The sequence below is a fragment of the Geospiza fortis genome, unplaced genomic scaffold (assembly GCF_000277835.1).
Source record: "Geospiza fortis unplaced genomic scaffold, GeoFor_1.0 scaffold181, whole genome shotgun sequence".
Classification (NCBI taxonomy): domain Eukaryota; kingdom Metazoa; phylum Chordata; class Aves; order Passeriformes; family Thraupidae; genus Geospiza; species Geospiza fortis.
In genome coordinates, this window is record NW_005054412.1 from 1,808,671 (window position 1) to 1,825,655 (window position 16,985).

Genomic DNA, 16,985 nt, shown 5'->3' on the forward strand with positions numbered 1-16,985 from the left:
TACAATGAAAAGCAAACACAAGGTGTCATGCTACAACCCAGGGTATTCCTTTACTTGGGTATGCTGAATGAAAGAGGGGATTTGCAAAGATACAGAGAGATGAGTCTGAAATTTAAACAACTCTATAGAACTATAGGCTTCTAAACAGCAGTGGGAACAGATTAACATTTTCTGATAATATAAAACAAAAAAGTCTTTGACTTGCCTACTGATAGAATTAAGTCAGGTGAACTTGAAACACTACAAAGACTCATGCCTGAAGCGTCTGTTTTACTCAAAGTCAATAGAGAAGGTGACTAAAAATTCCAATTCTGCAAAAGTACTTTAATATATAAAATACTTTCATCTTATTACAAAACTGTACAGTTGTTCCATGTCCCAGAAAAGAGAAAACACTGCATGCTGGATTGTTCTTTATGGTCACAATAAAAGTTTAAAAAAAAAAAAAAAGGTATTTCCACTGGAATAATTTGTTTTCTGTTATTCAAAATTGTTATGGTTCAGGAAAGAAAAGGCACAAATAAGGCACAAATGGCTGTAACAGGCAACGTATGCCACTTGTAATTCTTGTTCTGATCCTCCTTGACTTCACAGTTCACCTCCAGCAACACAAAGAAAACCACTTTCACCAGGGTAAGAGGGAACTCTGGATCATGAGCAAGATCTGGTTTAGGATAAAACAAGTCTAAACAGCAGACCTAGCATAAGAGAGTTCCAACAGGCAGAACTGTTCTGTTTCATATTAATTACAGTTTCAGCTTGTATCTTTTGCACAGCAGCTCACTTCAAAGCTCAATGCTTCCCAAGATAAATGCTAGAAGTGGCTATTTGCAACCCTGAGTAAGAAGGAAGTGTAATGCAAATATCTATCCAAAAAAGCTCTAAAGAGGAAAGATAGTCTAGAGCACAAGCGGCTAAGGAAATTTAGCTATTTTTTCATGCCTCATGTACTTGATTTAATAGTGCCGATAGTCATGACCCACAAATGGGTCCAGAGGCCCCCCTTTCTGAAAATAACAATATCAAATCTGAAAATAACAATATCATTTCTCTTCATTTTCCAGTTTCAGGAAGAAATCAGAAACAAGCAAAAGTGACATTGCTTAGGTGAAATGAAAACAAGAGCAGCCCAGCCTTTACCAAGTAGGTTCAAAGATCTTTTACAGAACTAAACCTTCTGACAAATTCAACAGTCACAAAAATATCCTCAACTTCCTTCTCTTGAAGGAGAAATTCTACAAGGATAACATCTAATTTGACAAATTTCTTCTCTGTTTTTAGATACGCTCTTCTACCATTATTATCTGTACAGTATTTCCATGTGTTTGGAAAGAAAATTGACATGTATTTCAAGACCTTTTAATGATTTAAGAAAGCCCTCATGATGGGGACAATTATCTTAATCAGGATGGCTTTAGGAGCATGTAAGCATCCAGTAGGCCTAAGGTTTTTAGAGTCCTGAACAGGGTAGGAAAAAAGCCATCAGTTGGCAACATTGTTTAAAATAATCATTAGCAATTAGTACATCTTGAAGGAAAAAAAAACCAAAATATTGATTGATAAGCAGAAACCAAAGAACCATCCCTGAGAAGGCAGAACACAAATCTTCTGCAAGAAAACTGAGGTTACACTTAACATCTGAACCAGACTTTTTCCCCCAAAACTTCCAGTTTTGTTTCAGAAAACAATGTTAATAAACAGTGGAGAACATTCACATTTTTTAAAACTTTGGGAGACCTCAAGCAATAATATCTGAATAGAGGCTATCTTGGTCAACCACAAGCTCTCTCCTTTGTCTCAATTTCTACCATGATTTTTAGCCATTTCTTGCTGGTATTTCAAGGTTTTTATACTTTGGGAAAACAGTAACAGTTTTGTCAACTCATTTTTCATACCTGCTTTTCTCTAGAATGCCAAACTTCTATTTTTTGACAGAAGAAGCAGTGGCAACCTCTCTGACAGTACGGCACACACATTTTTGTGCTCATATAGACAATATTCTCCAGCAGAGTATGCCACAGAGCCAAAATTATTTGTTCTTGCACAAGGGGGTTGGAAGTGATGGAAATTCATACAAACTTGACTTTTTCTCAATTACTTTTTTCCAGTTACCTCTCAATAACCAATTTAACACAGATCAAAAAAATATGGGAGTGAAATAATTTTTACCCACTCCTTAAAAGAAAAGGCAAGTGCCTTACATTTTATTTACAGGAGATGACTAAGCTAGCATCAATCCAGCCTTTATTTTGTAGTTTTGGGGGGAAAATCAAATGTTAAGTCTGTATCTAGTGCAAATATTCCTGAAAAGCATATTTTTCACATATTATTTACTTGGAATTTGAAAAGCATCTTCAGTTTTATTGTTATTATCAATAGCACAGCAGCAGAATTAGTATCCAAGAGCACCTAACAGAGTTTCAAGAGATTCTCTTGTTTTCCTCAGGAAGGTAAACAGATTAAGGACAGCTGACAAAGAAAAAGCTCAGCTGAGGTGTTGTCAAGATAGATAACACTAAATATTAAGCAAATTCCTAGTAGGGATAGTTAAGAATTTAATTGTCAATGTAACTTTTTCTAAAACATGGGCATGTAAAGCACGTGGGATGTGCAATGTGGGATTCCCTGTAGCAGTCCTGAGGCTGAAAATGGAACACTGGCAAACACCCAAGGAAATCAAGCACAGTTTGCCTTCTAACACACTGCACAAACACAAAATTGTTTTCAGGTCTGCCATAAAAGCATTATAATACAAAAATATCATTAAGGGGGAAAGAAAGCTATTAATTTTTCTTGCCTTTTCATACTAACTACCTCTTCCATTGCTTCTAGGTCTTATCTGGGTTTAGGTCACTTAAATTCATTCCCTCTTAACATAATCCTATCAAAAGAATTTCAGTTGAGTTGTTAGAAGAGAAACTACAAAAGGAAAAACATAATTCAGCATCAAAACTAAGAGTTAAGCACACAGTCAGACAAGTTAAGTTTGTCATTTTATTGGCTTATCTGACAGCTGTACTAATCAAGCAAGCCTGTGCACACTCCAGCATGCCTCTTTTCTGATATTGGTGTCAGCTGCTTTCATTCAGGTTTACATTAGTATGGCTTTTATCCTGACCAAGTGAGATGGATGACAAACTCAAGGGACATAGAGTAGTTTAGAGGAGTTGTCACTACTTCAGTGACTACTAATTATGGTGTACAGACATTTGATAATCTATCATGTGTCCAGTATATGCTCTTTAAGCCTGAGTTTTTGCAGCCATCCTGTGAGCACCATTGCTTTTTACACTTCAGGACCACGGACCATAACTATTTCCCATCTTTGGAAAAATACTGTCTTAGTTTAAGGAGTAACAGTATTGAATTAATCTTTTGTAAACTGCTCAACTAATTATTACATCTCTTAAAAATATTAATGTAATTTTTGCCTAAAGCTGTCCAATGCTGAATTTCAGCCACTGGATAAACATTCTGTTCCCAACACATACTAACAAACCACAGGTTAGATAAATTAGACAGACTGAGATTTGAGGAGCTTAGTCTTGTTTTACCAATACAACTCTTTTCCACCATGCACCCATTCAGTTCACAAGGCCACTAAAAACTCCCACTCATAAATAACCTTCCTTTTGGGCATATTAAAAATACTCCACTTGCCTGTGTCACTTTCTATAGATATAATTGTCTTCAACAATCTCTCAATCTGATTATCTTCAAATTGAGCTAGTAGAAGATCTATGTTCCTTCCACTCTATCAAAGATATTTTTTGGTCCCTAGGAAATCTGGGAATTCCCTACAGACCATTACACCAATGTCTGCCTTTATGCCATTTTTGGTGACCAGTCTGATCATTCAATTTCCCTTTTCCACCGCCCACACAGTTGAACAGGGAGGTTAGCCAAGACACAGTTCTTTTTTATGGTGGACCTTATCCTTGGTCTCCTTCTAGTTCTGTGCTCAAAGGAAGAGCGAAAAAATTCTCAACTCTGAATTTATTACACTTTTCCAACTTGACATCAGTAGCCACAAAGTAGTTAGAGGACCCAAATTTTAAATATTTTTAAATAAAAATTCACCATGTGAAGACTTTGAGATGCAACAGAAAAATATGAGAAGTTCCTTTCCATTAGTATGGAAAAAAATAAATATACTCAGAATACAATCTGACATTAGGTATCTATTTGTTAGAAAGCAGGCTATAAACAAGCATCCTATCCACAGAGAGACTTTGATTAAAAGAAAAGCAGCAGAAAATGCAAACCCCCAAACATATTTCCCATATTAAAATATTCAGTCAGTAATTTTGAATCCACTATGAAACAGAATTGTTTTAGTGCTACAGACATCCTAACAGGATACAAATTCTTCAACTCAAAGACAGTTTATTAAACATGAAACAAAAATAGTACAGTCAAATCAATTTGAACACAGATGACACAATGAAACAATAGATTCTTAATAACTGAGAACTGAGAACACAAACTGAAGTATTTTGCATATTCTTGCTTTTGTATTTTGTATTCCAAAGCTTTACTTTATAAATCTGGACTTTAGCCACACAAATTTCAGTCTAGTCCTGGCACAAAAGTATTAGACTCCTTGAAGAACACAGCTAAAACATATCCAGCGGGGCAAAAAAAAATTACTGACCTATATTAAGCATTTAGTCTTTCACTGTCAGTAAAAAATAATTTATGTGCTACTTATTTACTGAAATTAATGGCTAGTGGTAAAGGCACGCTAGGAGGCATTCCAAAGTATCTCTCTTAATAACCACTTAACCCTACACTTTCTAGAAACTACAGTTTCTAACTGCAGTTAGCACCTTCCTGAACATATTTTAATAAAAAAAAAGCTACTAGAAGTGTCCAAAATACAGCTAAAGGATACATTTCCTAGATAATCCCCCACAATCTTTTTTTGTCATGCACAACTTACAAGTGAGTAGCCCATAAGATTTCAGTAGGTCACAGCTAAATTCCTGAACTAAGGAGTCAGACTTTCATGCTTTTCAAACATTTAAGTATCACAACACGAGCACAGTTCTGAAGCTTTTCCTTTAGTTCATCTACAGGAGACTTTTTTTTAAACATGACATGATTTGTTAAGGTAAGGTAGCCATTCCTTGGGCTCTTCCTGAACCACCATTTCTGCACATAGTTTTGATTCTATGGCTGCATCAGAAACATAACAATAAGACCAAGCCAACATTTCTGAAATACAACAGAGCCAATTACAAATCAGCAGTCATAACAACCTTTTCCCTCCCACTAGGGCAGCATCTTAGTTTGAACTGTTGATACAGCATTACATGAATTAAAAACTTTCCAAAGGATGTATGTAACTTCTCTATTCCATGCTACCAGCATTGATAGGACATAAAAGAAACCTGTGTTTAAATTCAAATCCACATTCAACCTTTTAGATTACTGATACTTTGCTTATGGAAAGTATACCAGAGCAATGAAACTTGACTGAATTTTCTGTCTATTAAAATTACTTGTTTGCTAAACGAAATCCAGATAATATCAAGACATTTGCTACAGCCATTCTTTCAATTAGATCCACATATCTGAACACATACATCTAAGAAATCATGATTACAAAAAAAAAACAATAGAACAAAACCAAAACATAAGCCATTAAGTCTTACCTTATGTGCTGGCACTAGATTAACTAACACTGTATCCAAAAGTTCCTGTGACACAGTATCTCCCTCACAAATGATAGAGCTCATTAGATCAACCATGTGCATGTGTACTTTTTGGTTATGACCGTTGCTGAAATTAAAAACAAGAATTCTCAGTGTAATATCTATGTAAAGTAAAACTTCTGTTCAGAATATTCCCTGTGGTGATGGCAAACAGCAAGGAAGAAAATCAGCAAATCACAAGTTTTCTTAGAAATCAAAATACTTTGATTCCTTCATTATATATACCATCATTTTTAAATGTCATGCTCTCCTCATTCATTACTACAGTAAGACTGTATCTGTCCCTACCACGAAAAGAGTGTATTAGAGCATCCCTCTGCTCTGCCCAGCACTGGCGAGACTTCCTTTGGAGTGCTGTGTCCAGTTCTGGGCTTCCCAGCACAAAAGGGACACACACATCATGGACTAAGTCCAGCAAAGATTCATAAAGATGATTAAGGGCCTGGAGCTGCTCTCAGGGAAAGAGGGGCTGAGAGAGCTGACATCTTTTTTTTAGCCTTGAGAAGAGATGGCTTAGGAAAGAACTTAATGATAAATTTAAATACCCCATGTTGGGAGTTGAGAAGACAGGGCAAGACTGTCTTGACACCACATGCCCAGTGGCGTCCAGTCACAGAACAAAAGGCAGTGGGCACAGGGTGAAATACAAGACATGCCATTCAGACATTTAAAAGGGTGATTGAGCACTAGAAGGGTGCCCAAAGATGGCACAGCCTTTCCATCTTTGGAAATGCCCAAAACCTAACTGGCTACAGTTCTGGGCAATCTGCTCAAGCTGACCTGGTTTGAGCAAAGGGAAAAGACTGGACTACCTCTAGCAGTACGTTCCAGTGTCTGCTACTTTCTGACTCATGTTTTCATAGCAATAACCCTCCAAATTCCTTAGAATTCCACATTACACCATTCAATTTCAAGAACAGAATAAATGCAGTAAGTGGCAACTAAAGCTAATTTTCTTAGGAAAAAAACATGATGAGCAGCGTGTCTTGTTTCATTAAAACAGAAAAAGCTGACAGTTCTGCTACCTTTAGCTAAACTAAATTACAAAACTCATTAATGCTAAAAGTTAGAACTCGCTGACCTCAATCATGCAATAATATAGCATGAAATCTGGGGTGAAAATACTTACTTTATTACTGAAAACAGTGTTCTATACAGCTGTGTAAAAATCTCATTGCTGTCCTCTAATTCAAAGCATATGTTATAAGACTTGACCCAAGCAATGTTCTGTGTTGGAACAGGAAAAAATAAAAGGAGTAGTTAACACAAGATTAAATTGAAAGATTATGTTTAACAATTATTATGAAATAAGTTATGGACCTTACCTCAAGCAAATAAAAGTATCGATTGAACTGGGGGCTTTTTGTATCTTCTAAACCTTTAAGTTGCCTTGTTATGAACATAAATATATCCTGAAAAGAAAGAAGTGCTAGTTATTCAATAAACTGCAATTAAACCTTCAATGTAGAATAATTACCTTTTAAAATGACTTGTATTATTTAGTCACTACAAAATATGCTGAAATGACAGACATTATTTCATTATCAAAAAGATCATCTACAAAAACATCAAGGAAAATGTCAAGGAGTAATTTAAAAATACTTCATATTTCTTTAAAGGGTTGAGAAAGTAACCTTTTCCTAAGGAAACAAATGTTTTTCATTTTCAAAAAAACCACTCGACAAACACAGCTACAACTGTCTGGCTGCAGAAGTCAAGAATTTATTATTCAGCAGGGCAATTAATTTAATATTTTTACTTCATATTACAATCAGTTTCAAAAGAAGGAGAAAATAGCAGTAGGGAACTACATCTTTCCTAAGAGATATTATATGTTCACTCTGTATTGTTTGTGCATTTCTCAGTCATCGAGATACTGACACAGATAACACCTCTTGCAAAAACTAATAAACCAAGTTACTCCTGCTTCCTCTATCAACTTTCAGCACCAGAAGACTCCTTCAGAACAAGTCTCACACAGTAAATTGAAGCAGGTTACAAGGAACAAATTGTCAATTATTAACTAAATAGAAACACACAGGAAGGTATCTTCTTAAATTTTTTTTCACATTCAGATAATTAACACCTGGAAATTCACAATTACAACTACATTAAATCAAAATATTTAGAAATAAGTATCACAAGAAACACTCTTCACAGCCTCAACTATATCTATGTTTCATCTAACAACCTAGGTGTAAATCAAATAAATTCCAAAAGGTATAAAGTTGCCATAATAAATACAATAGAGCCTTACGCTTAATCCTGAAAATCTATCCTAGAAATAGCCCATAAGGCATTTCTGTAACACTTTCAAAATCACCATTTCCCCTAAGTCCCCCAAGAATAATACACAGACAAACAACAAGAATATTGTTTCTTTTCTCCCAACACTACAAACACAAAATCCAGCCTTAATCATTAAGCTGAGCACTTACTGTGGATCTAGATAAAATCAATTAGATTACATGTGACATCACCAACTCTTGGCAAAACAGCACAGCAAACACACTGTTCAAAGCTACAGCTACATTCATGTTTTAATTTGGTTTGAAACTGATTTTGAAGAGTTTAGGACGATGAGAAGGATCATTGTCTGGTTCACACTTCAGGATCCTTTACAGAGCACACAATCTAGACTCTTCAGCTAAAATTAAACCAAAAGACACAAAGGACACATCTAATGGTCTCCAACCACTCAGAAGCATTCCGTTCCCATCCAAAAGCTCATCTGAAGAACCCCTGCTTTAAAAATTAGTGCCTGAACACTATTAGGCCATCAGTCCTCACCCAAAAGGAATGCTGTCTTATAGAAAACACTGGAAGGTTCTGTAAAATTTAGAAGACATACAAACTGAGTCTCAGGAAGAATAAGAATGAACTGAAGAAGAAAGGGGGCACATGACAGACTGACCAATGCCAAACATAAAAACTACTTAATCTTAGAACCCATGCTCTGTGTTAATTATTTTGTGTTAAACTTTACTTGTAGAGGTAAATCTCAATCAGTTCATTTAACCAGTTCATTTAACTACAGCTCAGTATGCAATACTTATCTACTGAATCTAATTCAAAGATCCTACTAACTTTCCAAAAGAAAGTTCTCATCATTGTGCTGTATATAACTACAGACATTAATGAATAGGATACATGCACAGTAAGTCCAACACCTGAATGCTTCAAACAACAGCATGGTTTGAAAAAGTAAGCATCCTAAACTATTTTTTCCTATTCCTATTTAAAAAAAGCAACACACACTAAACTCAGAAGTACTCACTAATTTTTAACATCTCATGTACTATGACCAAACATTTTTCCATTTTTTAAGCATATTGTTCCCTTTTTTAAGCACACACAACATACTACTTGAACATGCATTTATAAATTGAAAACACAGGCTAAAATAAACTTTGGCTGCAGCCAAAAAATTACAATAATTTCACAACTGGACAATAGGTTTTCACATGAGAGTGCATAAAGCAAGTCTACATTAGAATCCAGACTTCAAAAACAAAAGTTCTCACACTTCAATTTTAGGAATATTTCTTTATTGGTTTCGTGGGGTTTTTTTTTTTTTGGTTGGTTGGTTGGGTTTTTTTTGGCGGTTGGTTTTCTTTGTTTTGTGGATTGCTGTCGTGATGCCAATTAACTACATAATGGCTTCAGTAATCATCAGAGTCATGGCTCTCACCAGAGAACACCTTCAGATAACTGGAGTTCTGTTACCATTTTACCCTTTTTAAAATCTACATTTCAGCAGAGACAGGTAGACAGTCCTTCTGTTTAAGTACTTTTCAATTGACACATATAAATAATTAGATTATCTTCCCACCAGAAAATTAGATTTGGGCTCTAGGCTTTACACGGACTGAGGAGGGCTCAAAGTTAGAAGTTTTCTGCAAACCTAACCAGAGCAGCAGAACAAACCTAATCCAGCTCTGTTTTCATTCTACTCATGGCCTTTTTCCATCCCTGTTATCAACTCTCTTTCAATGATCAGCAAGGAATCTAAGATTTACACTGATGATACACATAAAAGAGGAAAACCTGAGATTCTTATCCCTTTCCTCAGCATCCCATTTGCACAATATCTAAGTTACAAAGAGATCCACTGAGTCTGAAGCAAGGGCAAAAACTTAAGATTTAAGTCTTTTCCTCTCAAGAAATTAAGCCTTTTCAGCACTCCTCTTTGCCATTTTTAACTTTGGTGTTACACATACAAGAATAGACTCAGCTGCAGTATGGATTTGATATTAAATACTGGGTAAAAATAGTGCCAAGATATAACCCAAGAGGAAGCATTCTTCCTCTTACCTCTGTCATAAAGTGGAGGGAACTCTTCGACATTTCTATCAGAGCTTGTCCTGCAACCACAAAAGCTGAGTTCAGAAGAAATGGGTTTGCAAGAAACCTACCCCAGCAGCCCTAGGCCAAGGTCACTATTGCTTGGCTTGTCTTTATTTCTCAAAATATGTTTAAAAAACTGCATCAAGAAACTGAATTCTGAAATCCACACAGATTACAGAACTCAATGCTGGCAATGGAAGTCCCTCATCCATTCCAAGTTCTGTCCCAGCAGTGTTTGTAGTATTCTGATACTTCAGGTATGAGATCAGTACTGTAAACCTTCCAATATTGTACACTACGAAATCTGAAGCTTAGCAGCATTTGGTAAATCAACTACTCTAAGGAGGAACTTCGTTAGCCCAACTCAGAAAGATAAATTAAAGTTCTAAGCCTAACAAGCAAATGAAAACATACACTGAAAACTGAAATAGGAATCAGGACACCAGACTTAAATACGGCACAGTAGAGAAAGCTAATACTCATCTCCAGTTGAATGAAGATGGTGCAATCAATAAGTACAGGAAGTAGATGTTGTATCTCTGATTACACACTAATTCAGAATTAAGAAAACAGAACTAAGAAAAGTCCCTAGATATCTCTCCAATATGTCTATTAACAAAAGACGTACTAGAGCAGTTGGAACTGCACTGTTTCCCTAATTAGGAAGCACTGTTGGCACAACCACTAGAGGAGAAATGGAGTTATTTCCTCTTAAGTGATAATAGATAGACCATCCACCACAACCATCTTTTTACCCTACTGTGGAATAAACAAAGACCAAACCAAACTCAACAAAAAAGACCACACACATTTCTAAATCAGGAAGACAAAAATGCACACATTTTTTTCAGTGTTACTTTCACCTGGCTTTTTGCAGATTTCCCCCAAAACCCAGTTCATCATTGTAGATTCTGACTGCACAAGGGAAACAGTTTGATTCTGAGAGTTGGGAACTAAGTTAGATTTCTACTTTAAAAAGTAAAAGAACCCACAAAATAATATAAAATTTATTTCTTTCTGGAACAAATTAGTCAGATCTGTACTTCCTTTTCAAACCTGACATTTCTCTATCAACCATCTCCATCTAGTGGGATCAGTGATGTTTGTAATTGCAGAATTCCCCAAGTCACATCAAATATCATTTAACTCAGTACAAAAGTACTTTGTCTTTGTTTCAATAGAGCCTTTATCTATAAATATACAAGTACCTGCCTCTTGGTAGTTTAATTGGAGATGCAGGGGTATTTTCCCAAGTGAAGCTATTAGCTATCTCGCAAGAGATTGTGATAAAAGCTATAGATATAATCAATATTTCTAAAGTAAAGTAACCTACAAATCTCCAAAACAGTTCAACAAAATAATTCTTTTCAAAACAAATCCAAAACTCTGCAAGTTATTGGAAGATGTAATATATAGCCCTTTATGTCATGGACAACTGACTTGACCAATCCCATCCCAAAATCAAGTGAAAACCTTGAACTGTTTAGGTTGAACCAGAAATAAAAGGAAGCAAAAAGCAGTCATGACCAATTATATTAATCACTGAGTGTAAAACCCTGGTGTGGAAAAAGAGATTAATTTTATTTACCTTCAGTTTATCCGGTGAAGTGTATGGAGCTTCAGGGGCATAAATTCTGAAAATATCAGCAAGACAACATGCTACCAACAAACGTACATCCTTATCAGGATGTTTGAGGAAAAAATCTGAAGCAAGATGTAAAGCAAGATTTAGGTAGAGCTCCTTTTCTTCTTCAGAATCCTGGTCCATATCCATGAAAGTTTTCACAACCATCTAAATAGACAGACACACATTAGTACATAAAATTAAATACTTTGTGTAACAGAATCCTTACTAAAAGTTACTTTTCTGGTTTTCTGAAACTTCTGTCAGAAGCATTATTAGCTATGCAGTAGTACTTGAGCAATCAGTGTTTTCATTTTTCAGGGCACAGGAAAGACCTGGCCAAGTCCTCTATCAACTGAACCAACACATAGTCTCAGCAGAAATACTGAAAGCCTAGTTGTAGACTTCCCAAATCTTTTTGAGAAACCATATAATCAAGTCTGACAATTGAAGAATTGCAACAGCATTCACTGTTACAGCTTGTTACTGTTACTTAAAAATACACTGATACTTAAAAATTCAGACAATGGCAAAACTTTATTAAAAATATTTGTTTCTCTCTCATCTATTCAACAATGATTTTTTCCTCCTATTCTCTTCCAGTTTCAGGTTTTTGCCTATTACTGCTCTGAGGAAAATTCTATTTATTCCCTGTGCTGTCCAGAAGCAGAGCCTACACTTTCAGCAAACGCATACATAAATCCAGGCAGCTCAGGAGCAAGCATGTTGTCCAATAAGACTAAAATGACCACTAGGATTATGAGGATCCAGTTACTAAAGTCATGGAGGAAAAAAAAGAGTCTGGGACACCAAATATTTAACATGCTGAATAAAACAAATGCAGGAAAAGCTATACTTAGTAACTGTCAGTTGGTGAGAACTCTTATATTTGAAAAACTTTCTGAAGGAGAGAAATTTATTGACAAAACAAATTCCTTATCTGACTCACATAGGCAGAGTTATTTTAAGGAGTTCAGCTCTTGTAAAATTAACAAAATTATACTACAGCCTTAATTACACAATCCTGAGAATTAAAGCCAAAACTCCCATCTACTTCTTCAGTGCAAGAAGAGATGTTATTCAAAGAATAATAATGTAAAGTCCCAGAATCCTCTAACTGCAAAATACATTACTGCAAAATACATTACTTTGCTATAGTTTGTTGTTGGGTTGGGTTTTTTTCTCCCTCCAAAAAATTTACTATAACTGGCCACGGAGCAAGAAGCCCAACTCAAAAAAATTCCAAACTTCTGCATAATTAGGATCACAGAAGCTGTGAAGTTTTCAAACATATGAGAATCCTTTACAAAAAGGCACAGAAGATCAGCAGCTTAGGCAGACACAACTTCCACTGCAAGAAAAAAAAGTCCTCCCCAGTCAGGCACAAGATGAACCACCTGAAGTGCACTGGTGCCCTCACGCACTAATTAATTTACAAGTCAGACCTCTTTTCATTTCCATGTAAAGTTGTCTTTTTATACTTCTTGCAACAAGTATAGGTTTTTTCTACTTTGGAAATGAACCTTTCATGTTTTTTCCCTGATAACATGAACATCTGTACAAGTCAGGCCAACAAAGATCAGTCATCCTGTCTGCAGAGCAACCCATCACAGTGTTTAAGGAAACACAAATGACAACAAGCTAGTTGTTCTAGAATGGTTTTCCAGGTTCCTGCAAAGGAATAAGTTAGAGGACTCCAGAGCCCGAAATCACACCCAGACCACCACAATTTATACTCCTGGAGCTTCATCTTCCAGATGTGGCACATATTTCTTAACCCATTCAACTTTACATCATTCCACAGAAACAAGCTTTGGAATTTACTTGTATGAAACTGACAGAGAAGTGCATTATTAGACTGTTGGTCTAAAATTAATATTTCATTAGATGATGACTTGGTTCTTGTGTATTAAAAAAAAATGTGGAAAAATGCTTTTCTCACACTGTTCATCATTTCCAAGAGTTTATCACCTTTTTTCTGTCTTCAGTGCTAGTTCACAACTGTCACCATTTAGTTTCTATCTCATTTCCAAATCTATTACAAACTTCAAGAGGGCATCAATTCAAAATGCATCAAATGTCCAACGTAAGTTATGCTAATACAGAAATTCACTCTGCATATTTTCCATTTTATTCTCAGATTTCTCAATAATTTGCATTTATATTAATATATCATTATCAACAAACAGCAGAATGTCTGCTTGTGCACAGAAAAGTGTTTTTCCCTAATAATTGCATGAATTTGGCAGTCAGAGAAATCAAGAGGCTAATAGTTCACTTATTTATCAACTACTGTTCTTTAGCACCTGCAACTGTGTTTATACTGAAGTTCTGTACACTTGTGGTGTAGCATGGAACATCCAACCTCTTATAAAAGAAATACTTCAGGTTTTTCCCTGCCTGAGCACCAATGAATTCACAGCCAGAATAAACAACTAACAAGAAACACAAGACATCTTAGAAGGTCCTCTTATTCTGCAAGACAGATCGAGATGACAGAAGGGACTAGACATTCACAGACAGAAATGAAATTAAACTACAGGAGAAAAAGGATTAGCAAGAACTGTGGTGCTGCATTTCCACAAGCTGAAAAAAAATGCAACTGCTAACAAAGAATTCCTTCTCTTAGGAATCATATGTTAAGTTATAAATGTTGTCTTTTATTCAGTATCATAGAACGCAATACACTCACTGAAGTCCATCAACCAAATCCCAAAGCCTAGACAAGTTACTGGGGGGAAGACAAGAAGCAACCCTCATGTTTTGGGATTTTATTGGTTTTTGTTAATTTACCCATAGTTCCAACTGACTTAAAACTATTTCTTCAGAAAACTCCAAATTAAGCTCTTTCATCTGTTAGAATACTTCAGGTTCCCATCCCACATCTGTTCCCTCCTGTTTCACAGGGCAGACCCAAGCTGCAGACACTCCTTCTCCACAATACAGGCCTCCCTTTTAGCGAGAGTACATAGGTAGATACAGAACTGTAGTAACAAAATTAGCCTCCAAATCTGTCCAACTTTCCTGTATGCTTAGGCCAAATAAAATGGTCAAGAAATTCAAGACAGAAATACATCAAAGACTGCAAGTATAGTCAAAGTTTATACACTAAAGTATAACAAAAATTACCTTCATCATGATACAGGCTAAAACAATGAGAATAAAGGTTTTTACAAACAAACCAAAGCGCATGAAGGCATAAAAAGAATGTACTGACAGGTATCCAAATTATTTCCAAAATTATCACCCTTTTAGAGAGGAAAATACTGGAAAACAATGCAAGTACTGACTTAGCATAGTAGCTAAAATAAAATTTAAGTAGCATTTTATATTAAGGCAGCTCATTTCTATTTGTGATTTTTAAATGCATTTAAACCTTTTTTGAACAAGGAATTTCAAGAACATGGTAGAAGAGAAGGCACAAGAGCAAACTATTTTCTCCTTTTATGCATAGAAAAGGTAAATCCCAAAGGGGAAAAAAACCCTTCCAGATATAAAATACATGAATAGGATTATTGAACATCTTTTACAAGAAACTTTAATCTGCAAGCAATTAGTTGCTTACTAACCTTTAGCCTTCTCACCATCTCTTCTTTAGATATTTTATCAGAGATTTCTTTGACTCCTGGAGGATATGTGATTTTTCCATCATTGGCTCTCGTCTTTGAATGAGCCATGATTTCACGGTTTTAAAACTGTGGAAAGAAATTAACAAGACAATGCTGTTTAACTAGTTCATGCTTAACCATAAGTGTCCCATTTTGACAAACAAAATTCAACTAGAAATATACCAACAAACCCATACAAACACAAAAAAAGGCAAAATATTTTGATTGGTTTCAGTAACCTATACTGTGGGAAACAGCAACAGTTTTGATATCCAGGTAGATTGTCCTATGACACAACAAAGCTTTCAAGAAGTGCACATCAGAAGAAAGCTGAAACTCCTCATTTCAGAATGTCACTAATCTTCACACTAACAAGATGCAACCAAGAATCTCACTGTACTGTATGATCTGTTTCCACCTCTTGGTAATAACAGATCCTAGCTAGCAGACATCTGAAGTTGACTCTGTGTTCATTTTTACTCTTTTGGAAAACTCAATTTTCCAAAATGTCTAAACACCAGTGCTGTTAATTGTTACACATCACCAGTTCTAACTCCCCAATACTGCCAGGCAAGCAGTAAATAGAGAATGAAAAACAGAAGTCTTCCCTCTATGCCATTAAAGCCAAGTTTTCAAGTGAAAGACTGCAGATAACCAATGGTATCTTCTTCCTAAATTCCAACTAGGAACACAACTCAGTTACTTGGTTTCTCAGTCTCTTTAAACTGATGCAAATGAAAACTACCATGTAATCCACTCTAAGTTATGCAGAGTTTCATTGCTTTAAAGAAGGAAGCTGAACTGTAATCTTTACTTACATAAAAGCAATCAATACAAAAGACAGTGAAAAAATCTAGATGGCATGTGTGGGAACAATCAGGATCTTAGACAAAGAATGTACCAGGGCAGTTACAAATGAAGAATGGAACAAAAGAAGCAAATTTCTTTGTCATTGTCTTGATATTTTTATTTATTTAGCTAAAAGTATGATCCACTTCTAGCAGTCATGACTGTTCTGAACTGTGAATCCCAAGCATCAGGATTTATATTCTTCAGTTCATATTTAATGAAAACATCCAAAGTCACAGATTTTGCTTCATCTTCACCTAATCTTTTACCAAACAAAAAGTAAACATTGGCTTTTAATTTTTTTTTGCAAAGAACACATACAGCACAACAAATTTTATTTTTATAAATAGGGAAAACATGAATAGAATGAACATAATCAGATTTCATTCAACAGGTATGACATGCAATGTACTTCAACAGATACACGAAAGTCAACTCAGTTTCTGCCATCTTCTCTGCACCTACATGCATCCAGCAGTGGAACAGTGCCACATGCTTGCAGTTGCACTAAAAATTGACAATGACAAAGCTGGGAGGAAACAAAGCTTATTGAAGTAAGTTTTTCTGATACTAAAATATGATGCCACTTTTATCCCCGTTATATTTCTTTAACGCATTGCCATGACAAGTCCATGTCAAGTCTAGGACTCCTCAAAAGCACACAGAAATTGTAATGAAGTTCACTCTTCTTGCCATATGACACAGATATTACACTCTACCTTTCAGATGGGATGATGTTATATATTACACCTAAATTCATTTTAACAGCTCATCACAGCAGAAGGGAGCCTTGCTCGCCTGACTATGAGAATGTACAAAAGCATCAGATGCTTTGTTGGA

The 16,985-nt window shown here is 35.6% G+C and overlaps 1 protein-coding gene across 6 annotated transcripts in view; it reads right to left on the minus strand.

The window, feature by feature from the left end:
• PDS5B (PDS5 cohesin associated factor B) overlaps positions 1–15,404 on the minus strand; it is an 82,046-nt gene extending 66,642 nt beyond the window's left edge. For 5 of the 6 annotated variants that reach the window (XM_031061414.1, XM_005426364.2, XM_031061413.1 and 2 more), the window contains exons 1-5: positions 15,258–15,404; positions 11,653–11,856; positions 7,043–7,129; positions 6,847–6,944; positions 5,658–5,784 (exon numbers count right to left, since the gene is read on the minus strand). In XM_031061414.1, the coding sequence (XP_030917274.1) occupies positions 5,658–5,784; positions 6,847–6,944; positions 7,043–7,129; positions 11,653–11,856; positions 15,258–15,365 (624 nt within the window). In that variant the 5' untranslated portion in view covers positions 15,366–15,404. The remainder of the gene's footprint in view (positions 1–5,657; positions 5,785–6,846; positions 6,945–7,042; positions 7,130–11,652; positions 11,857–15,257) is intronic. The other variant, XM_031061415.1, reaches the window with a different exon arrangement.
• Positions 15,405–16,985: the final 1,581 nt, after the last annotated feature.